The 27,541-nt window shown below is 47.6% G+C and overlaps 1 protein-coding gene across 1 annotated transcript in view; it reads left to right on the top strand.

Moving 5' to 3' along the window:
- RAB2A (RAB2A, member RAS oncogene family) overlaps positions 1-27,541 on the top strand; it is a 543,971-nt gene that overhangs the window by 281,428 nt on the left and 235,002 nt on the right. Inside the window, exon 6 of the mRNA XM_069621096.1 lies at positions 2,191-2,302. Within this exon, the coding sequence (XP_069477197.1) occupies positions 2,191-2,302 (112 nt within the window). The remainder of the gene's footprint in view (positions 1-2,190; positions 2,303-27,541) is intronic.

Consider the following 27,541-nt stretch of genomic DNA (forward strand, 5'->3'; position numbering starts at 1 on the left):
CTAGCTCGAGTGAATAAATCCTGGTCCGAGTAGATCCAAATGGGGACAGGATGGATCCCTCCAACTATCGGCTTCTTGCAATGCTCAACTCCAGTGCAAAAATATTCTCTTACCTAATATTAAGAAAACTCAACAAGTGGGTTGAGGGGAAATATCTTTAAAAAAGCATCAGGCTGGCTTCAGACGTTGGCACAGCAGAGCGGATAATATTTGTGCGCTACATTGCGTGGTGGAGCAAATTCTCAGTCGGCCTGACCAGGAATTATTATTATGTTTCATCGACTGCTTGAAGGCTTTTGACTGCGTCTCCCGTCCCATTCATCCTATTTGCTCTACTTTATAAGGCTATTGCATACAGAGACAACAGTCAAGATGGTGCCATCACTCGGCTAATTGAAACAAACCAAGTCCTTAAGCCGGGTTGCATGCTTGCCCCCCCTGCCTTTTGATATCTGCGTTTCTGATATGGACGATGCAATTCGATCTTCCTCCAAAATTCCCCCTAATTGTGGAAGGGAGACAGTCCCGTGTTTGGTTTATGCTGACGAGAGTGTTACTTTACCTCACTCCAATAGGTCTCCAGCATTCCATGAATGCTCTTCATGACTTTGCCACTGCTAATGACATGAAGATCCATCCTGCTAAATCAATCATTTTGATAATTGTGGGTAGGTCAAGAAAAGAATTCGATTTCAACTGGAAATCTGCAAATGCAACATTGGCAACAGTAAATAAATACCTATAAGTCTAGGCTCCCCTGTTAAATCAGACTGGCGACCCCTTATTACGGTGAATTCATCATGCCCAAAGTTATGAAAAGATGCCTTATAATCAAAAAGTATTGCCAGGAAAGGAACCTTTAACATAGAAGGCCTCCTTACCTTACACACAAAGAGCATTATCCCCAGCCATTTTATATGGGCTGGGGGCCCTTTCAACAGGCCACACTACATGGCTAGAAGAAATTGAGGGGTAATGGAGTTCAATATTGGGTGTCCCTAATACTGTGCCTCTTGATGACTAAAGATGCGAGCTTGACCTACCATCCATTAGGTCTTTATGGTTAGTTCAGCGCACTAAACTCTATTTAAAACTACGCCCCTTTAACTCCGATCCCTGTTGGGACTGGTAGCTTTTCGCATCTCAGACGAGGCTTACAATCTGTTCATTCAGGATCTGATCTGCAAAACTCTGTGCTAGTCCATTTAAATGACATTTATAAAAGCCATCTGGACTATGTTTCGGCATACCCTCTAAATCCCTTGTTCGACCTTCTTGTCAGAGGTGCATGGATCAGACTTCTGAAGGCTGAATCTCTTATTTCTTTTAGCTCTATACCCACAGCAAAACTAAAGCGGTTGGAGGCCTAATGTAATTTTCACCAGTGGACCTTGGGATTGGTGACTTATCATTCTCAGAAAAGCAACAATTGTTAAGTCGTCACATATGGCATGTACATTCTTTACAGTCTCCTCTTCATGAGCTTTGACACATTAATACTACTTGACTCGCTGATGCGTACTTAAAATCTGATTTCTTTTTTATTTTTATTTATTTATTGATTTTTTGCATGTGTTAATCTCCGGATTTCAATGTCGCCATTTTATTTTCTATATATCTAGTATTTCCCTGGATGCCACAAAGCTTCCAAAGGTGACATGTGAGCTATACATTAAAACAAATTGAATGTCCTGCCATTCAGAGTTAGGGGGGAGCTTGCTGTCTCAGAAAGCTTCTAGCTAATTGGGTATAAAAGTTATAACAATTGCAGCCAATATGGTGCTTTTGGGAACACCAAAGTTTGCTGCAGTACACGGTCAATAGTAATGTTTTTTTGACTTATGAAAATAGTTCACTGTATGTGTTGGTGTTCTTTCATTATAACAGTTGCAATGTTGCACGTAATTTCTGTGAGTAGGGTCAATGGGCTAGTGCACCTGATTGGCAAATCTGAGTAATCGGTATGCGTTTTATTGCGGTTGAGGAGGTGCGCCTCTGTCTTTCATCCTTCAGAGATGACAAAATGATGCTATTACTCAATAAAGCAGATTACTTAAGCACGATACTTCCCAGTTTGTATATAAATGGTTAACATTATAGTATATTTTGCTATTCTCCTCTGCAAGTTTCAGGTTTTTTTGTTTTCTTTTCTTTGTGTAACAGAATTTGTATTTAATTTGCACATCTTAGTGATTTGGAATCAAGAAGAGAAGTGAAAAGAGAAGAGGGTGAAGCATTTGCACGAGAACATGGCCTCATCTTTATGGAAACATCAGCAAAAACTGCTTCCAATGTAGAAGAGGCAAGTAATTTGTTGCTTACTGTGTACAACTACTGTGAGTGTAGTAAATGTTTTGGCACTTTGGTGGGTTTCCCCAACGTGACCAGTGCTCTTCAGCCAAAACAGGAAGTGCAAGAAGGTCACTTCTTGGTGCCCTGATCGCTAGTGATTCTCTGGGGGCTCGGCCTGATATAAGTTTTCCCTCCATACCTGCTGATTCCTACTTTTTTGTTACCTGTAATTGTGAAGCATTTTAAAGAGGTGATTAATTTTGTTCAACAGTTTATCAGCAACAACCTAAAAACACCTTCTGGTTGGTAAACTATTTCATACAATGAACCCCTGACCTTCCTTGTTGATCTGTTTTTAAAAGCCTGAGCTCAGGATTGATGACTAGTTATTTGAAGTCACAGAAAGACTTCTCGAGTCTCCAAGCAAACCATTTCACAATGTTTAGTTCTTTGCATCAAAGCTTTTTGTGAGCTGACCCACGAGGTGATCCCACAATCCCTCTGTCTATTCGAAGAGTCGGGCAGCAACACTTCTGCCCTTCACAGGTTTGCCTCTGCTAGACTTGTACAAACACTACCACCTCAACACTCATGCAGAGAGGATGCTAAGGTTGAAATGTCGGTGCATCAAAGGTTTTAGTTCTTCCTCAAACATTTCCCACCTCATGTAATTGTACGGCATGTCCTTGGGAGTTTTCAGCGGTGAGGAATCTGAAAGCAATGTAGCCATTAGAAGAACAAATCACATGGTTAAATATTGCCTACTAGCATGTGTTCTCAACTTCTTCTCCTTGGGCATTATGAACATGCAGACTAAAAGGGTATCTGGCGCTTAATTGGCAGTAGCAAGGGGTGGTTGGGTTTCTTGTTGCCAGTGACACATCCACATCTTTGTGCTTTTGTCCTTTACAAATCTTAAATATGCTCGAGTGCATGGTTTATTAACAGGTTTCCTCTTACCTGAATGTTCTTACTCCTTCCTTCTCTCCAGTCTGGTTTTCCTCCTTCCCTTCTACCCTCATCTACAGAGGCTGCTCTTTTTCATGTTGCAAATGCTCTCCTTTCTGCTTACTATGCCGCTGTCAATACTGCTAATCATTGCATTCTTATCTTCCCTCTCCTCTCTCGATTTTTGCGGTTCAGTACTCAAACGGTTTCAATCCAACTTGTCGGACCGTACCTACTCTCTTGGGCTGGTGTTAATGCTTCCCTATCTGATGCTTCATGGAGTTCCCCAAGGCTCTGTACTTGTCCCTCTACACTATCCCCTTATCTGAACTAATTTCTTCTCTATTATGTAATTTCTATGCGTATGGCACTCCAATCTTTTTTCATTCTCCTCCTTCACTGATTTCCCAAACTGTTTCCAACTGCCTTTCTGCCATCCAATTTTGGATGGCCTCCCACTTTCTCCATCTCAAACCTGCTTAAACTGATTTACTATTCATTCCCCCTAACACTTGCCCGCCCCATCCTTTTCCACTCTGCCATTTCCCCCTCTGTCCCTCCCTTTCTTGTCCTCTGCTAGGAACCTTGGTGTCCTCTTTGATTACTCCATCTTTCTATTTACACATCTAACTCCGCTCATGTCTGCCATTTTCATCTCTTCAACAGTTGTCCTGCTCGCCTTTTGTCTTTCTATGCTACCAAACGTATCTCTCAGCTTCTCTTGTATTGACTATTCTGCACTCTTGATTGGTCTCCCTACTTCTTATCTCAACCTTCTCCATCCTGCATACAACTCGCCTATTATTCTAATCTTCTCTCTAAGGCCACATACCTCCATTACCTCCTCCCTGTATCTCTTTTCTTCACTCTGCCTTCTTTTTTTACTTTCTCACTATTGTTTTTAAACTTATGGTCTTGCTCCTCTCCTCCTTGCCCTCTTTGATCATGTTGGGGAGAATTCTCATTTCGAATGGATTGTGTCCTCCCACGTATTCCTTATCTTGTGATATTCGTATTCGCCAGCTTTGCTGTTTCGGAGAAAAAAAATTCGGCAGAGGGCGATGTGCACGAGGTTGTGGCGTCGATGTCCCTCGACGGGCTCCGTACCGTGTCGACGTCACCATCAGTATAAATAACTTCTGCTGCACCCGTTGGCTTCAGTTCCGTTTTTCCGATTGCTTCGCTCTCGAATGGTGTGCTTCGAAATTTTCTGTCAGAAAATGTCATCTTCATCTACTCCTTCTACACCCAAAACTGGGTTTAAGAATTGTATCGACTGTGGTTCGAAGATGTCGATAACAGATCCTCACCACATTTGTCCTTAGTGCCTAGGTTCAGAACATCGAACTGGCGACTGTGGCTCCAAGACTGGTTGGTATCATTGGGCCTTCAGGATGCTTACTTTCATGTGCAAATCCATCACAGGCACAGAAAGTACATGAGTTTCGCAGTTGGCTGTTCTCACTATCAGTTTCGAGTTCTGCCATTCGGGCTGACCTCTGCCCTGATGGTTTTCACCAAGCTGATGGCGGTGGTGCCAGCGAGTCTCAGGAAAGGGGGATTCACGTCTAGCCCTAGCTGGACGATTGGTTGATCAGAGCATGTTCGCTCGAACAAGCTCAAACATTTGTCAATCACCTGTCGCTTCCTTCACAACCTGTGCTTCTCCCTCAATTTCAAGAAGTCCCACATGATATCATCCCAAAACCGCCAGTTTATCGTTAGTTTTGGACACTTTCTCGGGCAAAGCCTCGCCTCCCAAGATGAGAGCTCTCCACATTCTGCAGATGGTTACAAAATTCCAGAATGCCCACCATCTGCCGGCCTTTGATTTTCTGAGGTTGCTCGGCCTCATGGCATCCTGCATCTTTCTGGTGCCAGAGCCCAGATTGAGAATGAGATCCCTTCAGTGGGCCCTCAGAACTTAGTGGTCCCAGTTCTCCGGGAGTATGTCGGATCTTCTGCATGTCCCGAGCGCAGTTGCTCAGGATCTACTATGGTGGGCTTGCAACAAAGACATCCTCAAGGGAGAATCTTTTTGGCAACCATGGCCGGAGATAACAGTATTAACGGACGCCTCACTCACGTGGTGGGGAGCCCATACCAACGATCTGACAATCAGCGGTTGTTGGTCTCCATCAGAGTCCAAACTACACATCAACCTATTGGAGCAGAGAGCAATCAGACTAGCGCTGAAAGCTTTCCTGCCTCTGTACAGGGAAAAGATGTCCTAATAATGGCAGACAACACGGTGGCCATGTACTACCTCAACAAGAGAGGAGGCGTAGGGTCACTGCCAGCGTGCAGAGAGGCAATGCAGCTCTGGTTCTGGGCAATACGAGAAGGAATCTCTCTATCTGCAGTTCACCTAGCCGGAGAGCAGAACACGGCGGCAGACGCTCTGAGCAGGCAGAGCAGTCTCCCACGAGTGGGAGCTAGCTCAGGAAGTCCTTCTGGAGATCTTCGCCCTTTAGGGAACCCCTCAAGTGGATCGGTTCGTGGCCATGGTAAACCGGAAGTGCGGACAGTACTGCTCAAGGGAATTTCCTCCTAGAGGAACTCTAGGAGATGCGTTCGTGTTGGACTAGAAGTTTCCTCTGCTGTACGCATTTCCTCCAGTCCCCGTGATTCCTCAAGTAATCAGGAGGTTGAGAAAGTTCAGGAAAACCATGATCCTAATTGCCTCGGATGGGCCCGGAGGACGTGATACCCGGACCTTCTGGACATGTCCATCTGCCCTCCAATACATCTTCCGCAAAGAGAGGACCTTCTCTCACAAGAGGAAGGTCGCGTTCTCTATCCAGAGGTCAAGACACTCAACCTTCACACATGGTTTCTGAGAGGTTGAGATGCAAGGATTGGGATCTTCCAGATGACGTAATGGAGATTTTGCTTTCGGCCAGAAGGCCAGCAACAAAATCTTTATACCGGTGTCGTTGGAACAAATTCAGTAACTGGTGCAATGATAAGGATGTGGACCCTTTTTCAATGTGGCACCCCAATGGGGCTCTTTCCTACTGCATCTAGCCAATCTGGGGCTCCAGATTGGAACAATTAAAGGATATCTTGCTGCGCTTTCCATTTTCAAGTGCTCCTCGGAAGAGGTTTCCTACTTCAAAATTCCATTAATCATTCAATTCTTGAAAGGGTTTACTAATGTATACTCTCCAGTACCGTTTCATGTCCCAACTTGGGATTTAAATCTAGTACTTAAGTTTCTAACTTGTATACCATTTGAGCCTCTGCACGCCTGTCCCTTGAGGCTTCTAACACTAAAAACTGTTCTTCTTGTAGCCTTAACATCAGCACGCAGAGTTGGTGAACTACAGGCTCCCTCATGTAAACCCACATATACTACGTTTTACAAGGACAAGGTAGTTCTTAAAGTTAAACCATCTTTCTTACCAAAAGTAGTTTCTGACTTCCATTTGTCACAAAAAATAATTTTACCAGCATTCTATCCTCCTCCTCATTTGGGCAAAGAACAGGAGAGACTACATAGACTGGACCCCAAAAGGGCCCTCAGTTTTTACATTTCAAGAATGTCAGTTACGTCAAGATGACCAACTTTTTGTGGGTTATACAGGCCATAAATTGGGTTTAGTGGTGACAAAACAGACTTTATCCCGCTGGATCATTCTTGCTATAATTGAGTGCTACAGATTGGCGGGAAAAGACCCACCGGATGGGCTTCGAGCCCATTCCACTAGGGGGATGGCTACTGCTGCGGTTCTGAAGAGGGGAGTCCCTGCAGCAGATATTTGTTCAGCTGCAACATGGGCATCAATGCATACCTTCATCAAGCATTATTGCTTAGATGCCTCCTCCTCCAATGAGGGTTTATTTGCTAAGGCAGTACTTCATTCCATCCATGAGAACAATAACTAGTACTCCCACCTCCAAATTTGCCACTGCTATGGGAGTCTATCACAAGATGAGGAATGCGTGGGAGGACAAAATCCATTCGAAGAACAAGTTACTTACTGTAACGTTCTTTCGACTGGATGTTCCTCCCACGTATTCCTCATCGACCCTCCCATCCTACCCAGCAGTACAGTTTGCCTTTCTTAAACTTTCATTTCACGAAGAGTATCAGTCACGGGACACGCCTGGGTGTTCCTCGAATATTTCCTCAAAAACAAAACTGAAGCCAAGGGGTGCGGCACGAGCTATTTATACTGACGGTGACGTCGACAAGGTACTTAGCCCGTCGAGGGACATCGACGCCACGTGCACAGCGTCCTCTGCCGAAAAAATAATTCCGAAGCTGGCGAATACGAATATCACAAGATGAGGAATATGTGGGAGGAACATCCAGTCAAAAGAACGTTACAGTTGGTAAGTAACTTGTTCTTCTGTGCTAATTCCCTTCAACCTTAGAGAACCTCAGCTCTTCTGTTGGTCTTTGGGACTTTTTAATTTTCACCCTGGAAAACGTGAGCCCTTTTTGTTTCTCACTCTCTGGTATTTTGATCTGATTTGGATTATCTGTTTCCTTTGTTTTTGGAGTCTGACAAACTCAATAGGCATCTACTTTTTGTATGGCGACACACAGCTCCTTCAGTGCAGTGTCACAGAGAAAACCTTTAGATTTCTCTGAAGGTTTAAATACCCTTTCTTGTGAGAACTACTGTTCCCAAGAATAGTAAAGTGAAATTGACTTTACTTACCTTCTTTCTTTCTAGGTCCAGCACACACCATTTTATGAGGATTGCTGGGAGGATACTTAGTAGCCCCTTTTCCTACTTACTCATGTAAAAAAAGAATTCGGTTACCCTCACTACTTTAAATGGCTGGTGGCAGTGGTTTAATTTTCCTACCATTGTGCTTTTCTACCACAGGCTGAATCCTCAGCTGCAGTATAGTACCCATGGGTGACCATTGGGTCAAAATGGGCCGGTCTTCTTCTTTTTTGCCATTTCTTGTTTGTGAGGTCTTTCTTGGGTTTTACTCTGCGCACCAAACCAGGTGGGAGCCCGTTTTTCATTTTGCCTGTGGCAGGCTTCAGTGCTGAAACCCGCCTCTGGCTCCAGTGTGTCTGGAACGGCAGGAAATGGGAGAGGTGACGAAACTCCCCTGTCCTTTGTCTCAGTGGTTACTTGAATGCACCCAGTCCTGATTGGCTGGATGGCTGTCCTTGTAGGACAGCCACCCTGCTGTGTGAGTGACAGCTAGGCTGTGCATGAATGGGAGAAACCTGCATAAAAGGCGATGCTTCTTGGACTGAAGACTGAGTCGAGTACTGGGAAGAGCAACCCGATGAAGAAAGCGTGAGCGAAGCTTGTTGCATCCTCCTGGACCGTTGAACTGCCCGATGAAGCCCTGCTGCTGTGCTGAAACTACTTTTCAATCTACAAGAGAAGCTCCAGACGGAACAATGTCTTCATTTGGGTTAGTGGGACCAACTAACCCCGTAGACTGACTTTGCTGGAAGACCTTCCCCACTGGCTGTACTTCTTTGCTGCTGCTAGAACCGCGTGCCAGGGGTCGAGATATCCGTTAATAGAGTGCAATGTCTGTAAGCCAGCCAAAAGCTCCAGTAGTCTCCTGAGGACCCTCCCGAAGGATGACCTAAGCTAGAGTCATCTCACCAGAGTGCTGGACTCAGGGAGTGAAGGAAGCTCAGCTAGTGTCCAAGATCCGAGGTGGTGCTATTTACAGAGCGCTAAAACCGCAAAATGCCGCTGATCCTAAGAACGCCGTAGCTGCCACCGATCTTTGAATTGCTGTGCAGGAGTCCTCCAGGCGCCCTCCCTCTTGTCCCCATGACTGAGGCCCAGGAACACAGCATCTGAATCGCTGCAACCAGACAGAAGCCAGCTGGATCCTTTTCTTCTAACCAAAGGTACTGTTCTGATGTTGGGGGTACTTACTTCATCTGTAACTTGCTCTTCTCAGTTGAGATTTGCAGTAGCTGCTTTTCTAGAGTTGATTGCAGCTCTAACTTTCACAAGTGTAACAGCTTGTGGCCCTGCAGTGATTTTCTGTAACACACTCTCTAACTTTGTGAAAGTCATTTTGCTATCTAAGAAAAATGCCCCAGCTCCATAGACTTTGCTCCAATTGTCTTTGGCTGACCTGGCCCCGTGCAGACTCTTCTAATCCATTGACTTTGATTCTTACTGTCCCTCATGGGTGATGCATTGGTTTTTAACTAATATTGCTGGGAAAGGTTTTTATCTAGACTTCATTGGAAGATTTGAAAGTGCTCACATGCTCTGAGAGCCTGTTTTTTTAAATTCTTTTTTGGCTTGCAAATCACATCACACATGCTTCAACTTCCCCTTGACATCTGATCGCATATATTTTACAATAAAAGTTTTCCCCCCTTCTCTCTCCCAGAGCACTTCGACACATACACATACATATGTTTACAACATTTTGCTCATACTGTGGTTACGGGTTGATGAGTTTTATTGAGAGTTCATTCACCATCAGAGTTCTCCGTGTCCGATGGGGTGGTGCCCAGTTATGCTCTAAACGGGGACTAGATATCTTTCGGTCTACAAGGAGGGGATACCATTCCTATGTAGGTTTCCTCACATTCCTTTATATATGCTAAGGTTCTAAGGAACTGTTCTATGCGTGGTGCATGGTTCTCTTCCAATTTTGGAGGATACATTTCTTGGCTACTGCAAAGGCTACATTGAACAGTCTCCTGGTTATTTCTGGGGTTTTCCCTATATCGCCGAAGAGGTATTTTTGAGGTTTGAACTGCGCTGGGATTTGTGTTCTCTTCTAAGATGTTCCCAACTTCACGCCAGAATTTGGCTATCAAGGGGCAGGCCCAGTACATGTGGAATGCATCCGCAGAGGGGTTGTTACATTTCGGGCAATTTCCGGATACAGATTTATGGAATTTCACCATTCACCATTCTGATTGGGGTATAGTGGAGTTTATTCAGTATTTTGAACTGTATGAGTCTTAGGCCTGCATTCAGCGAAATTTTCTTGGTAAGGAGACAGTACCTGGACCATGTTCCTTCCTCTATTGTTGCCCCGATGTCTTTTTCCCATGAGGTTTTGATGTTGGATGATTTTGTGTGCGTTTGAATTATGTTATATAGTATGGATACCCCTGTACCTGTTTGTGAGTACAGTGATTGATAGCACGGTTGTTCAGGCGATTCTAGTGGGAATGTAGGCCATCGTTTCTTGAATGCTGCCTTCATGCGGTGCTATTGCAGGGTGACAAGTTGGTTACTCCCCACTGTGTCTGCAAATTCCTGTGGGGTTACGAACCTACCATCTGGGAACATGGCTTTCATTTTGAACTCTTATTCCGGGAGCCAGGTCTTTTGTATGCTTATGTCGTACGTTGGTTTAATGCCTGGAAAGTTCCATAACGGGGCTTGTGAGTCACAGGGTGTTTCAATATGGAGCCGTTTGCTGATTGCGGCACATGCCGCGATTGGGCAAGATGCGGGGTTGAATTTACATTCGTCTGAGATTTCGTTAAAATTATTGCTCTTAGGTCTGATGGGCGAACCGAGTGGCGTTCAATGGGGACATTTTCGGCTGAGTCTTGCCAGTATTTGGCGTATTGTGCCTGCGCCACTTGATAATACAGTTCAAAGTCGGGTGCGGCAAAGCCCCCCATTTCATAGGGCTCTAATAGTTTGTCCCATTTCAGCCTGTTAGCTCCGCCGTTCCATACGAAGGTGGTCGCCATGGAGCGTAGGTTTTCGAAGAAGGGTTTGCTTGGCCATATTGGGACGTTGCTGAAGATCTACAGGAGTTTAGGGAGCACTACCATTTTGAGCACTGCGACTCGGCCTGCAAGTGATATGGTAAGTTTGGTCCAAATTTGGAGTTTGGTATAGATGGTCTGTAGTGTGGGTTCATAGTTATCACTAAATAGGGAGGTTTTGTCTCTGGATAGTAGGATTCCTAGGTATCTGATATGATTGGGGGCCCATCTCAAACCATAGGTGTGTGTCGGACAGATAGTGGCCTGTGTCAGTGGGAAGATTTCAGATTTAGTTGGGTTGATTTTGTAACCGGAGTGTGCAGTGAAGTCTTCCATCACTGTCAGTACTAGATTCGTTTCTGGTTTGCGTATGTATAATAATGCATCATCCGCATATAATGATATGGATTGATGGGCGCCGGCCATCTTTATGCCCCTGAGTTCTTGTTCCAGTCTAATCGCAGCCGCCACCGGCTCAATCGTGAGGGCAAAAAGAATGGGGGACAATTGGCACCCCTGTCTAGTGCCCCTATGTAGAGTGAAGTGGGTGGATAGTGTGCGGTTTGTTAGGACTTTGGGTGCATTGTAGAGCAGCCTGACACATTGCTTAAAGTATGGGCCAAATCTGAATTTGTTAAGGACCTCGAACATGTATATCCATGAGACCGAGTCAAAAGCTTTTTCAGCGTCTAATGATACTGCCACCGCCTAGACTCCCAGTTTGATCTGTGATATGACGCTAAATAATCTGCGTAGGTTTAGAGCGGTGGACCTCGTTGGGATGAAGCCGCACTGGTCAGGATGTATTAGTGTCGTCATTTTAGGCAACAGTCTGGTAGCGAGTACTTTTGCGTATATTTTAGCGTCTGTGTTAATCAGGGAGAGTGGGCGCTAGGAGGAGCGGTCATGTGCGGGGCGTCTAGGTTTCAGCAGTACCGTTATGACTGCATCCGTCAGTGTGTCGGGGAGTGAGCCAGTGCTCATGGCTTCCTCCCACACTAGGGTTAGGATCGAGGCAAGTGTCGTGGAGTATGTTTTATAGAGTTCAGAACTCAGGCCATCTGGTCCTGGCGTCTTGCCTGCTGCTAGTTATTTGATCGCCTCAGCAATCTCTTCGCTAGTGATTTGTTGTTCAAGGATCAGATTGTCTTCTAACAAGAATTTGGGAAGGTCGACCGTATTCAAGTATCGCTTTATTTCCTCCTGAGTGCGTGTGTCCTGGTTGGCATATAGTGTGTTATAGTAGTCAGCGAATTCAATGTTGATGTCTTCTTCCCCATGTATTGCTATTCCCTCGTTTGTTAGGATACTGGTGATTGGGGAGTGGCTGTGCGTATTCTGTAGTAGGCGAGCCAGATGGTGTCCCGCTCTGTTGCCCTCTCCGTCTCACCGGGCTCTGACTGGCGTAGCCATGTATTGTTGTTCTTTGGTTGCTAGGTCGTTGAAGTTTTGAAGGTAAGAATTGATGTCAGCTAGTGTATGTTTGTTGTGTGTTGCATTATAGGTGGTTTCGAGTGTCTTCAGATAGGCTTCCATTCTATCTAGTTCTATCCTGACAGATTTGAGGAGTCCAGTGGTTCTAGAGATTAAGTTGCCCTGCACCCAGACCTTGAATGTTTTCCATATGGTGGAACATTGGCTCACTGATCCTGTATTCAATTGGAAGAATTCCTCCATGTCCACGTGTAGCAATTCTACAATCTTCGGGTCTTTTAATATATTTAGGGGCATTTTCCATCGCGGGATGGGGCGCTTTATGTTGTGCATGGATACCTCAATTGTGACCGGGGAGTGATCAGAGAGTGCGACCACGAGACCGAATATACTGGGATTGTGGTTCTTATCCCCTTCTCAGCCCTTTATTTTGCAGTTGTTGGCGCCAGGGCCCTCCTCACCCTTCCCTGTTTCACTAGGTTTTGCTTGCAAGGTCAATTGTTTAGTCCAGTATTGACTCCTTCAATTTTGAGCTGAACAGGAATTATGGGTTTGGTTAGCGTGGTTTGCTACCATTTTCCAGAGTGGGCTGTGTCCTCCCACGTATCCCTGCACCGTGAGGTTATTTCTTGGTTTTGTAGGATATTTCGCCTTCCGGTTATGAGTGCCTCGGGGGCAATGTGTGGCTGTTATATATTGCCACACCGTAGGCCTTACACATAGGAGGATTTTCCCTGGTTGAGGATGTTGTGCTGATTAGGTGGTGTGCTTGTGTATGGGTACACTGGTTCCTCTCTGCGTAGCATTGAGCCTGTATCTGACACTCTCATAACATATATGGATCCAGTTGGGTGATATCTTCTCCTTTGCCTTGGGGTGAGATGCAAGGTTGTGTGGTACCCAAGTGGTCCGGTATCCGCCTGAATCCCACCATGGTATGGTGAGTTCTTTTTGTCTCCACCAGCCCAGTTATCCACCTTTGCTATCCCCTATGATGATGATAGAGGGGTTGCTTTTAATGACTCCTCCGGTGTGCTGTTGTAGAGGAGATTGCGTGTCTAGGTACAGTTTAACTATATTGTCCCAGCTTGCAGTCAGGTTAGTGGGATACTGGTGTGCCAGTTGTGCCCCCGGCATCCACAGTTATGTTTCCCCAGGGAGGCGGCTCCTCTCGTGGTGTGGGAGCCAGTGCAGCAGAGGCCCCGGCAAGCACAGCGGACGCAGGAGGGACGCCAGGAGAGGCGCGTGTGGGCCGCCGGATGACTGCAGAAAGATGGCCGAAAAAAAGGGGGGGTGCGGGGTTGGCGCTGCTCCTACCGGATAATTTCCGCCTTGTTTCAGCCTCTCCCGGCGTCCTCCCGCACCCACAGCGGACCGGATCAGCAGTGCCCTCGCTCTCGGTCTGTGCCATCCGCTTGGCCAGCTCCGCCCCCGGAGAGGCCCATGCGCGGATGAAAGCTGCAGTTCTCACGCAGTTTCGTGTGGAACTACGGGGCGGTCCGGAGCTGCTCCTCCCCACCCCTGGCCGTATTCAGGGATGCAGCGACTGTTTTCACCCGTTGCGTGTAAAGGTATCGGTATGCCCAGCGACGACCGCTCCGTGGTCTTTGTGGTTCGGGGGGGTTCATATATAGGGTATTTTTAGTAATGATTCATTGCCGGAGAGGAGCTCTTCTGTCAAGCAGCCATGTTGCTGTGCAGCAGCGCCCCCTTTGCCAGATCATTCTTCTCTTAAATGTCTCCATGCCTGAGCAGTTAGAGCGAATATGGTTTCTGTGGCCTTTCAAGGACATGTACCCATTGAAGTTGCCTGCAAAGTAGCAAGGTAATCATTGACTCTGTCCTTTTTTTAAATGCTGCTCTGTGGATGTAAGCTGTCTTGCGCAACCTTTTTGGCTGAATATTAGTCCAGCCTCTGTATCAATATATGCTTGGGTAAACTTCCATTAGTATGGAGGAAAAGTTACACACCCTAGTGACTACTGTTCTGCTAGTCCGTTTTCATTCATACATCCTATCTTTTTCTCCAATAATGTTTTCGATCTGTTATTCCCAGTGTAGGCAGATGGAAAAGGACTGGGCAAGGCATGGAGCAGTGCGTGTGTTCGTTGTTACATTTCAGAGTTTGCTGTGCAAAATTGACTCGGGTGCCATCTCTGTGGTCCAGACGTCCCATTACTGTGGACAAAAGAGGACTACAGACTCGGGAGTACAGTAATCACTATAGCAAGTACCTTACACAGATGAGAAGTCTCCCATATCTTTTATTGAGATAAAAAATTATTTTTATACAAGAACATTACTTTCAGCAAGAATGGTGCAATCCAAGTGATGGATGGTTGTTTTTCAATTTTATTTTTGTGTGTATTTAGTTATAAAACTTGTACACAAATCCATATAAATGCATATTGAAATACTGTACAAAAAAATAAAATAGATTCATTGTAACTGCACTAGATATACATTCATCCTAAGATCAGAGATTAAAAGGTATACAGTATAACGCAAAAGCAAAAACAGAAAAAGAACATGCAACATTAATGGCATCCTTTAAATTCTCCAACATAAAATATCACATAAAATTCCAATTAATAAAACAAAAATTAATTCTCCAGCATGGGGTCTGGCATGGATTCACATGCTCATGAATATTCCCCGTCGTCAGGCTGGGAATCCTCGGTAAAGAAAAAACCAGTATCAGTTTCGTTTCTGATCTGTCTTTCGTAGTAATAACCAATCACTGGTCTCTGCGTCATACTGACCACAGCCAATGACTGCCCTCTACCTAAGCACCGCCTCTGGCAGCCATCTTCAGATTTTTACCGCACGTTCATGTGTTGGGATCCTCGTGCTATTGCTCTCGAGCGTTTGTGCTATTTTTCGCTTTTTTCACAAAAACTTCGATTCTTTCGGTCAAAAGAGCCTCAAGCTCCACCGATCCTACATCCGATCAACGGGGACCCGTGTCGGATTCGTCTGCGCCCCTCAAGGGTGAAGAGAGATGGCCCAGGAGAAGGGAAGCTCGACGCCCGGAAAGCTGTTCAGGGTCTGCCCTGGATGCCAGCTGCAGAACGTCTTTAAGGAGGACGAACACTCTTTCTGCCTTTACTGCCTTCATGAGGACAAGACGCACGTGGAGAAGGACTGTGCGTTTTGCGGCAACATGTCGGAACGGACCATGAAGGACCGCCATCAACGTCTCGCCAACTGGCTGGAGGGTAAGAGCCCGTCTGGCGAGAAGAAGAAGAAATCCGAGCGGTCTTCTAAGACCTTTGAGGGCGCCCCGGCGACGGGGGCCCAACATAAGGCCAAGCACCGCGAGTCCGCTGGCACCGGGAGCGCCGAACGGTCGGGCTCTACGGGCGCCAGGCAGGGCGCACCCTCCCCGGCACCATCAACCACGAGCCAACGCTCTGGGTCGGGTAAGAGGAAGGCCGAGCACCCGGCGAAGCTCCTGGAGAGGCCCCGGTCGAGCTCTAAGGCAGAGGAGGAGCGTGGCAGTGCCCCCTCCCTCAAGGATAAGGCGGTGAGCGCACCTAAGGTGGTGAAGGCCTTGATCCATCCGACCAAGCCCTCTATCGAAACGGTCGCGGCGGCCCTGGCTCAGCCTGTGGAGGCTGCACCAGTGGTGGCGACCTCAGGGCCCAGAATCTCCCTGCCTCCTCGGAGGGAGTCTTCTTTTGTGCCCATCGATAGGACCCCCGTGAAACCCTCCGTGGGGAAGAAGGGGGGGCAGGGCGTCGTCGTAGATTCGGCCTCAACCTCAGAAGAGGAGCTGATCGAGGTCTTAAGCCACGGCCTAGGCGTGGAAGAAGGCCAGCCCGTCGGAATGGACCCCGACGCAGGTGACGACGACGACATCGTCGAGGATACCGACGGGGCCCCTGCTCGCCCGTCGGATTCCCCTCTGCCAGCGCCGCAAGACAACTCGGCGGCCATTTTGTTGGCCATACAGTCCTTATGCTCCGAGATAAGGACGAGGCTACCGTTACCGACGGAGGAACCTCTCCCGTCGGGGGATCCAGAACCGGGACCTTCTGGTGTTCCCCCTACCAAGAAAAGAAGGATCCATCCACCACCTCCTTTTCAACCGTCGCGCCCCGTCCAGCCCTCCTCCCCGTCCACCCGAGGGGATGATACGGGGACTGACACGGCAGCGACGGGTACGGACGACGAGGCATACGACGAGGATATTCCGTCGTCGCCTCCCACCAGGGCTTCTCCGCCCGACGAGATCGGATCTTTCCACTCCATGATCTCCAGGGCTTCCGAGCTTTTCCAACTCTGCCCTGAGGAGAAGAAAAAGGAAGGCTTCCTTTATCAGCGGCGCGAGGCCAAGAGGAAGATGGTCCTCGCAGTGCCTCTGTTGGACGACATTTGGGATGAGGGCCTTTCCCTCCTCAAGAACCCTTCCACGACGTCAGCTAGAAGAGACCGGTACGAGAAAAAGTACCGGGTCCCGGACACGGCCGCCCTATGCCTCCGGGCGCAGCCTACCCCGGATTCCGTCGTCTCCGCGGCAGCCAGGAAGAAAGCGGGGGGGGGTGCGGCCTCCACATCGACTTCCCCGCCGGATGGCGAGGGAAAGAAATTGGATGCTATGGGACGTAGAGTCATCTCGTCGGCAGCGACGACGATTAAAGCGGCCAACGCCTTGGCTATCGTGGCTCGCTACGACAGGGAGCTGTGGTACAAGATAGCTCCCCTGCTGGATTTTCTGCCGGACGACAAGAGGGCGGAGGCCCTGGAGATCCTGCAGGAAGGTGAGGTGGCCTCGGTCCACGCCATCACCGTGGCGACGGACATCGCCGACACTGGGTTCCGCCAGCTGGGCAACGGCGTTTGCCTTCGACGTCGTGGATGGCTCAAAGCTACGGACTTCCGGCAGGACGTCCAGACCAGAGTCCTGGACATGCCCTTCGACGGGAACAACCTGTTTGGGAAGACAGTGGACGATTCCCTTCAGGCCATCAAGGCGGATACTGAGACGGCCCGGGCCCTGGGAGTTCTGCAGCAACGACGGACGCCCTTTCGGAGCGGCGGAGGCAAGGGCACCTCCAAAGGTTCCGGCGGCGGTTTCGCTTCCTACCGTCAAGCGGCCCGCTCGTCGTCGCAAGAGGCCTACAGAGGACGAGGCAAGTCTAGCGGACCCCGCCGTCGTCGCCAAGGAGGTCAAGGCGGCAAGGCCGCGTCCAAGCAGGATTGAACCGGCCGTGGGGTCGGGCCCCCACCGAAGCACCCCGGTGGGAGGCCGGCTGGCGGGCTTCGTCAGCGTGTGGGAGCCCATCTCCACCGACCGTTGGGTGCTGGACGCCCTGGCCCGGGGCCACGCGCTCGAGTTTCAAAGAAGGTGCCCGCGCGTCCCCCCCCGTGGCCAGGAAAGAACTTCACATCCCTCAACTTCTCCTGGAGGTAAAGGCGATGCTCAGAAAGGGCGCCATCGAACTCGTCCCAAAGAGGCTTCGGGGCTCCGGAGTCTACTCGAGATACTTCCTCGTGAAGAAGAAGACGGGAGGATGGCGCCCCATCCTAGACCTGCGACGTCTGAACAAGTTCATCAAGGCGCAGAAGTTCCGGATGGTCACCCTCCAGCACGTCCTGGGGCAGCTGGAGGAAGGAGACTTCCTATCGTCGTTGGATTTGGAGGATGCCTACTTCCACATTCCCATCCTAAAAGGGCACCGAAAATTCCTCAGGTTCGTGGTCCAGGGGCGTCATTACCAGTTCAAAGCCCTTCCCTTCGGACTACGGTCGGCACCCAGGGTATTCACCAAGTGCCTCGCACCGGTGGCGGCGCAGCTGCGCCGCGAGGGGATTCACGTCTTCCCCTACCTGGACGACTGGCTCATCCGCGCCAAGACGAGGGAGCTCGCCGTGGTCCACACGGCAAGGACTGTCCAACTCCTCACGGACCTGGGATTCTCCGTGAATTACGCCAAATCCCACCTGGTGCCCGCGCAAGTCGCACTGTTTCTGGGAGCGAGGCTCGACACAGTGTCCCTTCTGGCCTCCCCGTCGGAGGAGAGGACCAGGACCATCTTGGGCAAGGTGCAACGGATGTTGGTGGCCGACGCGGCCAAAGTGAGGTCCATCAAGTCCCTCCTCGGGATGATGTCTTCCTGCATCTACCTCATTCCCATGTGCAGGCTCCGGATGCGCCCGTTGCAAGAATTCCTGGATGCGCGCTGGATCCAGACGACGGGCAGCTTCGAGGAAAGGATCAAGCTCGACGAGAGTTTCCGACGAGCGATACGGTGGTGGGGCACCCGCGCGCATCTGACGGCGGGCATGGACTTCCAGACCCCAGCCCACCAGGAGACTGTGACCACGGATGCCTCCCTGGAAGGGTGGGGAGCGCACACCGAAAATCTGCACGCAAGGGGACTCTGGCTCCCGACGGAGAAGTCCCTGCATATCAACGTCCTGGAGCTCCGTGCAGTGTTTTGGGCCCTCAGGTCCTTCCTTCCGTCCCTCAAGGGCAAGGTGGTGAGGATCTCCACCGACAACACCACCACCATGTTTTACATCAGGAAACAGGGCGGAACCAGGTCCCCAGCGCTGTCCAAGGAGGCGCAGGACCTGTGGCATTGGGCCGTCGCCCAAGGGATTTTTCTGGTGCCGTTTCATCTGGCAGGGATAAAAAACACCATCGCCGACTCACTCAGCAGGGAGCTGCGCTCGTGCCACGAGTGGGAACTACGGCAGGATCTGGTGGATCGCCTCTTCCGACGGTGGGGCACACCCCAGATCGACCTGTTTGCGACGGCGACGAACACCAAGTGCCGGAGGTTCGCCAGCAGGTTTCCCCAGACGAGGAGCATGGGCGATGCTTTCTCGTTCCCCTGGGAGGGCCTGTTCCTCTACGCGTTCCCTCCCTTGCCTCTGCTAATCCGGCTCGTCAACCAGCTCAAGAGGTCACGGTGCAGGATGATCCTCGTCGCACCTGCGTGGCCGAGGCAGATATGGTTCCCGGACTTGCTGGACTTGTCAGCGTCCCCGCCGATCAAGCTGCCGGCGGACGCGGATCTACTCTCCAGGGAAGGAGGCGCCATCCTCCACCACGACCCGAAGTCGCTGAACTTGCAGGCCTGGCTCCTGCAGCGCTAGAGTTTGGAGGATACGACATACCGGCCGATTGCAGAGAGGTTCTTGCAAAGGCCAGGGCGTCCTCGACTCTTAAATGCTACGGACACAAATGGAAGAGGTTCTCTGTCTGGTGCCACGCACAGAAGATTAACCCTCTACGGATTACGGCTCCCCAAGTACTGCCGTACCTGCTGACGCTGGCCAAAGCTGGTCTGGCACACGCGTCCATCAAGATTCATCTTGCTGCGATCTCCCGATACACCAGAACCACGGGGCGGACGTCCTTGTGGTCTCATCGTCTGGTGAAAGAGTTCATGAAGGGACTGTTCAGATCGTTCCCGCCGGTGAAGGCTCCGGCCCCGGCGTGGGAGCTCAACGTGGTGCTGACCAAGCTCATGGGACCTCCGTTCGAGCCTCTGCACTCGGCCCCGTTGAAGTTTCTATCGTGGAAAACAGCTTTTCTTGTGGCCATCACCTCCGCACGACGAGTGGGAGAGATCCAGGCCCTTTCCTGCAAGGCCCCGTACTTGACTTTCCACGACACGAGGGTAGTGCTCAGGACGCACCCCTCCTTCATGCCCAAGGTACCGTCGGACTTCCATCTCAACGAACCCTTGGTGTTGCCTGTGTTCTTCCCGTCGCCTTCGTCGCCGGCTGAGAGGACTTTGCACTCGCTGGATGTGGCTAGAGCGCTGAAGTTCTACGTGGACCGCACGAAGTGTTTTCGGAAGACGTCACAACTCTTTGTGAACTTTGGACCTGTCAATCAGGGGAAGGGTCTCTCGAAGGCTTCCATTTCCAGATGGCTCTCCGGCTGTATCATGTACTGTCATCGGTTGGCAAACCGACCGCTGCCTGGCCGTCCGAGAGCCCATTCCACCAGAGCGATCGCAGCTACCACGGCGTTCCTTTCTGGTGTGCCCCTGCTGGACATATGCAGGGCTGCTACGTGGAGGTCGACGCACACCTTCACGAAATTCTACTGCGTCGACCGGGATTCCAGGGAGGAGTCCAGGGTCGGCCAAGCAGTGCTGCGCAACCTGTTCGCCTGAGGTGAGCCTGGTGAGGAGGTAAGATGCTTAATGTTGAGTTTGATGTAATGCTTAATGTTGAGCCTTTGCCACCTCCCGTGGTTGTGCATGTGTGTACTGCTATGTATTCTTTATTCATGAGCATGTGAATCCATGCCAGACCCCATTCTGGAGAAGGAACAAGTTAGTTACCTGTAACTGTTGTTCTCCAGCATGGGTCTGGCATGGATTCACATGCGAACCCTCCCGCCTACCCCTCTGCGGCTCTTCACTTGGTCATACTGCCACTTTACGTGCTTCCAAATCTGAAGATGGCTGCCAGAGGCGGTGCTTAGGTAGAGGGCAGTCATTGGCTGTGGTCAGTATGACGCAGAGACCAGTGATTGGTTATTACTACGAAAGACAGATCAGAAACGAAACTGATACTGGTTTTTTCTTTACCGAGGATTCCCAGCCTGACGACGGGGAATTTTCATGAGCATGTGAATCCATGCCAGACCCATGCTGGAGAACAACAGTTACAGGTAAGTAACTTGTTCCTTATTTGTACAAACAACTAATTGATAATAATAATACTAATAAGTCATCGGGGGAAGAGAAACAGCATCAAACATCGTAGCATCCAACAGAGGATTCCAGATCTGCTAATAATTTGACATCCTCTTCAAATTTCCGCAAGTGTTAGTTCACATTCTTCCAAACCTGAGTGATGGCAATGATAAGCCCTTTACTATAGCCAGCAAGGCACCCCAGCCAAAAATGTTCACTAGAGTTGAGCTCGGGATTAGGCACACGCTTGGCAAAATCCATTTCGTACACAGATCTCATCTTTGGACAACTAGTCAAAACATGTCTAGCTGATTCGATGGAGTTCACATCAAGACATAGCATATACGTCCTCTACTCAACTGGAATACCAGCCCAGGCCCCCTTGTTCTCAAGAATATCCAGTCGATTAAATCGTATATTCAGGAATATTCTCCAAGTGTTAGGTGAGGACAAGAGCCTCTGATACTTTTGGGGCTGTTTGTGTTCAAACAAAATCGAGAAAGAGGCCAATGATCTCATACTTGTGACTTGGCTCATTACCAAGTCCTATTTTTCCTAAGCACATTTTGAGGAATTTAAGCAAAACTCCTTCACCATACTCCCAACATGGTGTCCAACCGATTTTTTCAAAAAATTGAAGGTTTCTATCCTTAAATTTGTTCAGAACCCCAGTTTTCCCACCCTCCAAGAAAACTTGAAAAATAAACAGGAGGGAATCGGGACAAAAATAAACACAATTCCACAAAAACGGCTTCCTTACTCTAGGCTATGAGCTTGTATATAACAACTGTCTGCTACACATATAAGTTACCCATTCAATGTACAGGTAGACACACAAGACTTTTTCAAATAATATCAAATATTTTAATGTCTATCAGTCATAAAAACTATAAAACACACAGGTACATATAAAAAGGAACCTTAATGGTTTCCACACAAAAAAAGAAGCATCTGTTTCCCAATTCTTTGAGTATGCGTCTGAGCATCACCGGTTAGGTTTGTATAATCAAACAACACTCCGTGGACACACTACAGTAATGCGTTCGAAAAATATATTCTCCTCTTCTTTGGGAGAAAATAGACGTGTCAACACTGAACATGTGTTTCTAGAACCTATGCAGTACTGTCTAAGAATACAACCAAATCGATTTCCTTTGTAATTCTTCATAGATTCTGTCTTCAGGACACTGTTTCTTTCTCACGTAGTCAAGTTGAAAACGTGTTGCATACTGAGGACACCCAATCAAATGTCATGTGTGATATCAAATAACAAGACACAGCTGTTACCTACATGCACTCATATTACTGATTAGCCCTTGGACCAATGATCTAATCAGGCTATGGTCACACTTTGATCAAAGCCAAAAACAAACTGCCAACATCAGTGTGGTGCTTCATATATGGATTTGATTTGAAATTACATATCTATATCACATATAATTACTTAGTTTCTATACACAATAGTTCACACCTGAGAGACATGTACACATACAGTATCTACTATTCACCTTGTGAATTTCATGTTCACTCACTTAAGTTAGGAGGACGTGGCCATACAGCAGAAACCGTTTTTTTAAGGAGGTTTCTATAGTGCCTAGAAGGAGGCAGCTAAAAAGTGGAAGCATTGCACGTAACATCTATGAAGTGAGTGAACATGAAATGCACAAGGTGAATAATAGATACTGTATGTGTACATGTCTCTCAGGTGTGAACTATTATGTATAGAAACTAAGTAATTATATGTGATATAGATATGTAATTTGAAATCGGATCCATATATGAAGCACCACACTGATGTTGGCAGTTTGTTTTTGGCTTTGATCAAAGTGTGACCATAGCCTGATTAGATCATTGGTCCAAGGGCTAATAAGTAATATGAGTGTATGTAGATAACAGCTGTGTCTTGTTATATGATATCACACATGACATTTGATATAGATGTCTGCCTTGTTTTTTAATTTTTCTTAGATTGAATTGTGGGTACAACATGGGTGTCCTCAGTATGCAACACGTTTTCAACTTGACTACGTGAGAAAGAAACGGTGTCCTGAAGACCGAATCTATGAAGAATTACAAAGGAAATCGATTTGGTTGTATTCTTAGACAGTACTGCATAGGTTCTAGAAACACATGTTCGGTGTTGACACGTCTATTTTCTCCCAAAGAAGAGGAGAATATATTTTTCGAACGCATTACTGTAGTGTGTCCAGAGTGTTGTTTGATTATACAAACCTGACCGGTGATGCTCAGACGCATACTCAAAGATGCTTCTTTTTTTTGTGTGAACCATTAAGTTTCCTTTTTATATGTACCTGTGTGTTTTATAGTTTTTATGAATGTGATAGACATTAAAATGTGAAATTTTTTTACAAGGTCTTGTGTCTCTACCTGTACATTGAATGGGTAACGTATATGTGTAGCAGACAGTTGTTATATACAAGCTCATAGCCTAGAGGAAGGAAGCCGTTTTTGTGGAATTGTTTATTTTTGATATTTTGGGTCCTTACCCACACAGCCCATAAAAAGAGGACTATATAGCTCGGTTTAGCTAATGGGAATCGGGACAAGCAAATAAAAATGTTATATACAGCTTTGCCCTATTAAATTCAATGAGAGCGGATAAGGAGATCAGGCCCATCTCTAGACTAACTGCCTGGTTTGCCAATTGTTCTCAATACTCGCCACATAGAGGGTTTGGAATGTTCCTGCCAGAATATCTGCAGGGCATGTGTTCTCAGCCGCCCTTGTTTCTCAAAACCTTTTAAAACTATTATGGGACATTTAACATTCTTGTATTTGTTTTTCTCAAGCAATGAGAAAATGTTTCACATTGTGTACTGGAGATGACTCAAGAGTGCAGAGTCCTTCACTTAAAGAACTGGTGAACACATGGCTTTTTCACACTGCTTTCTTTCTCTTCGATGATTATATATGGAATCTGGTGTAGCAGAGGTGATGCATTTAACTGGATAAGGAGATATTGTATCCGGAGTCATTTCCTCATCAAAAAGAAAACAAAGCCCCATACTGAACAAATATTGGATCTATTGACTTGCTTAAATCTTTCCCAATCACTGGGAAGACGATTTTTGCCATTGTTCGAAAAGGGGATTGTTATTGAAGGCGCTTTCCTAAAATGGTTTGTCTCCTTGACCGCATGCACTCACCAAGTACATTTGGGTCCTTTTAGTCCCTGTGTACCAAGGTCCGTTGTGGAGAACCTCTGGCAACCTATCACTGATACTGCCCAGTGTTTACATGTACCCCTTTCCCAAATACTAAAGTTGTGAGCTTGGTTTACACTTCCATTCTTAAAATATTCAACTACATCTCAAAATTCAGCATGTTGGCAGATGGTGGCAATTTATCTACTTCATATACAAAGATAGATGGCTTCCAACTGCCTTTTCCTAAATGTCACAAAGACATCAATCCTCCTGAGTGGGCCTGGCGATTCAGACATCAGACTTTCGTGGCTTCCTTACAGGGAACCATACCCCAAACCAAACGTCTATCTTGAACATATGTGACTTGTATTTAAACTGTCTGTTGCACCTCAAAAATGTTGTTACTCAGTCTACCATATATCACCTGAAGTTCGTGCTTGGTATCCTCCCCTTCGTCCAGGTGCCCAAAGGTTGTCTGTTCTAGCAGTAGTCCTATTCTGAATTGATTAATCCTGTCTGCTAGTCTCCCGTCATAAATTCTCAATAATCTTTAGAGGGCAAAACACCATGCAAACCTTCTTGCCTTTGAACTAAAATAAAGTCAAACCATAACGCACAGATTACAAAAACCCTCCATGTGCTGCCTCTAAAACAACTGGTTGAATTTATCATAGTGTATTTTGCACAAAGCCGTGTATTGCCTGTATACCCCTTTTTAGTTTTCCAAAGGTCTTACCTGCTACCAACCTACCAGACGCGCAAGGGCGGCTTCCCAAAACCTGCTGGCACTCACTCCAACTACGCAGGCCCTAAAGGTTTTCATCCTGCCACGAAAATGTATGGTGGGAAATGAGCTTCGCAAATGAAATTTCTTTTAATTGCTTTCTTTGCTTTGCATTTTCACAACTTAAAACACATAGAAAACAGGAGTCTGTTTTGATTAATTAAAAAGAACACCGTTTATCGGTGTTCTAGAGACCACACCTGGCATCCAGGTTTCATTCTAGTGCAATGTTGTTCTCAAATGAAAACACATACGTTAAGCAGCATTTTGTCGCTGACATTGAAAATGTCCGTAGCCACTTGAATTTCAATTTTTGCACTTACTATTCCATATAGGATTGCTTTGAAGTAAGGGGAGTGCTAAATAGGTTTCCCGTCTTTTCAGTGTGACGGGGTTAACTTCATATCGCGAGGGAAAGACTCTGAGGCCAGCAATAAAGGAAGTAATTTACTGATTTTTGAATGGATGATTAAAAGCAAGTTGAGGTGAGTTATAGCAGCACAAGCATTAGTTTTAGATAGAACTGGGGGGACTTGCAAGGGCTGGTTAGTCGCACACAATAAAAGTGGGTCTACATGACTTCCATTTTTGTTTTTGCTTTTCTTAAATGAGCAGAATTTGGTTTAGTAAGCTCTGGCGACTGTGAGCCGTCAGAATACGATGAAAGCTGTGCATACTCCATCTTGCTCTTGGGTAAGGAGGAGACCGTACTTGCTGAATAGATTCAGGGATCAGGTCGGTATACGCTATATGCCCCTAACTACAGCACATATTTATGTTCTCGTGTTACAAGGTCCTAGAACTGACGTGTCCTTTCCTGTCCAAACTCCTGGAGAAGTTTGCCATCTCCCAGCTAACCCTCCACACTGAATATGTTGGTCATCTCCATGACCATCAGTCTGGCTTCAGAGCAGCCTGAGGCATGGAAACTGCACTCCTGATCACCCGTAAAGATCTGCTTTCTAATCTTCACTTCGGCTCTCCCTCTGTCCTCCTTATCCTCAACCTTTCTGACACGGTCAACCACAACATCCCGATTACTGCTCTCCACAAGACCCTTGGCATCACGGATCAGGCTCTGGCATGGCTGACTACCTTCCTCCTGGACCAACTTTCCCAGGTTCAGCTTGGGTCCTTTCTCTCCATCACCTCTCTCTACACATGTGGTGTTCCCCAGACCTCTATCTTCACCCCCGGCTCTTCAATGTCTATCTGGCCCCTTTTGCCCTCCTGAGATCTACCTTGTCCTCCAACTTTCAGTGCTATTCGGATAACATGCAGCTCTCGTCAGGCTACCCTCGGCCTCCTCCTTGCTCATCCCTGACTGTCGATCCTCTATTCAGGCAAGGTGCGCCTCTAACGGTCTCTGCTTTAACGCTTTAACACTAGTAAGACAGAGATCCTTCTCATTGGGACCCCTGCTCCCTCTTTTCGTCTCACTCTGGCCGCCCTCCTTGGGCCCTCTGCCCTCACCCTCTTGTGAGGCAAAACAGCTTGGTCATCTTCGACTCCAATCTCCTCTCCACATATCACAGACCTTGCCAAGAAGGCCCATTTCCAGCTGTTCCTCCTCAGAGGTATTCTTCGCTCCTCCCCAGAAGCTCACTGTCTCCAGAGCCCTTGATCTCTCTAGGCTGGACTATTGCAACAGCCTCTCTCTCAATCTGCCTATCTCTACTCTTTGCCCTTTTCAACTCATTCAGAACTGGACCACAAGGCTTATCCTTGGCCTCATGCCCAGGGACTGCATCTCTACAGCCCTGAAATCCCTCCATTGGCTCCCGGTGACTGCAAGGATCAAGTTTAAGACCCTCTGCATAGTCCGCAAGGCTTTCTGTCGCCGTGGCACTCACTACCTTCAACTTTCTTCCCAAATACCTTCCTCCGAGAGCCCTGTGCTTGTGAAACTAGAAAACAATGGTGCACTGTTACTGAGATGCATCTGAGAAACTACAGCAAAATTGCTATGCTATTGAACAAACAAACCATGAAATGAGACACAGAAATCGGTTCAATTCTTAACATACTTTTTTCATGCCTTGCATGACACTAATCACAGCAAATTACTACATAAGCGAGCAAAATCAGCACTCCTTAAGCATAAGTGCAAGCTACTGCAACCTTCCCAGCCCTTCTTGCCTGTCTCTTTGCAACAAGCTCTCAGACCAGCTGAGCTATGCTACTGTATCTTTAGCATAATAGCAATACCCCTGCTAGTTCTCAGCATTTCCCTGTCCACACACAAGCTCCTAATGAGACGCCTCCCCTTCCCACTAGCTCTCTAACAGCAGTTCTCCCAGCCACACACATCATGACGCCCATCCAAGAGACATAGAGAGACTCCCCTCTGATTTATTGAGGAGTCTGCTGCTTTCCCCAAATGCCAAACTCCCACTCTCCTCAGACAGCCAGACAGAATCGACTCAACAGAAACCCCACAGTTATACATTGCAATGACGCAAATGGCAGTGTGCGTAATACATACAATTTCGCCATCATTGCATATTGCAAAAATTTGACATGACTTGTCTATGTTCTCAAAACAGGACATCATATTGTG

The sequence above is a fragment of the Ambystoma mexicanum genome, chromosome 5q (assembly GCF_040938575.1).
Source record: "Ambystoma mexicanum isolate Mex_15411 chromosome 5q, UKY_AmexF1_1, whole genome shotgun sequence".
Lineage (NCBI taxonomy): Eukaryota > Metazoa > Chordata > Amphibia > Caudata > Ambystomatidae > Ambystoma > Ambystoma mexicanum.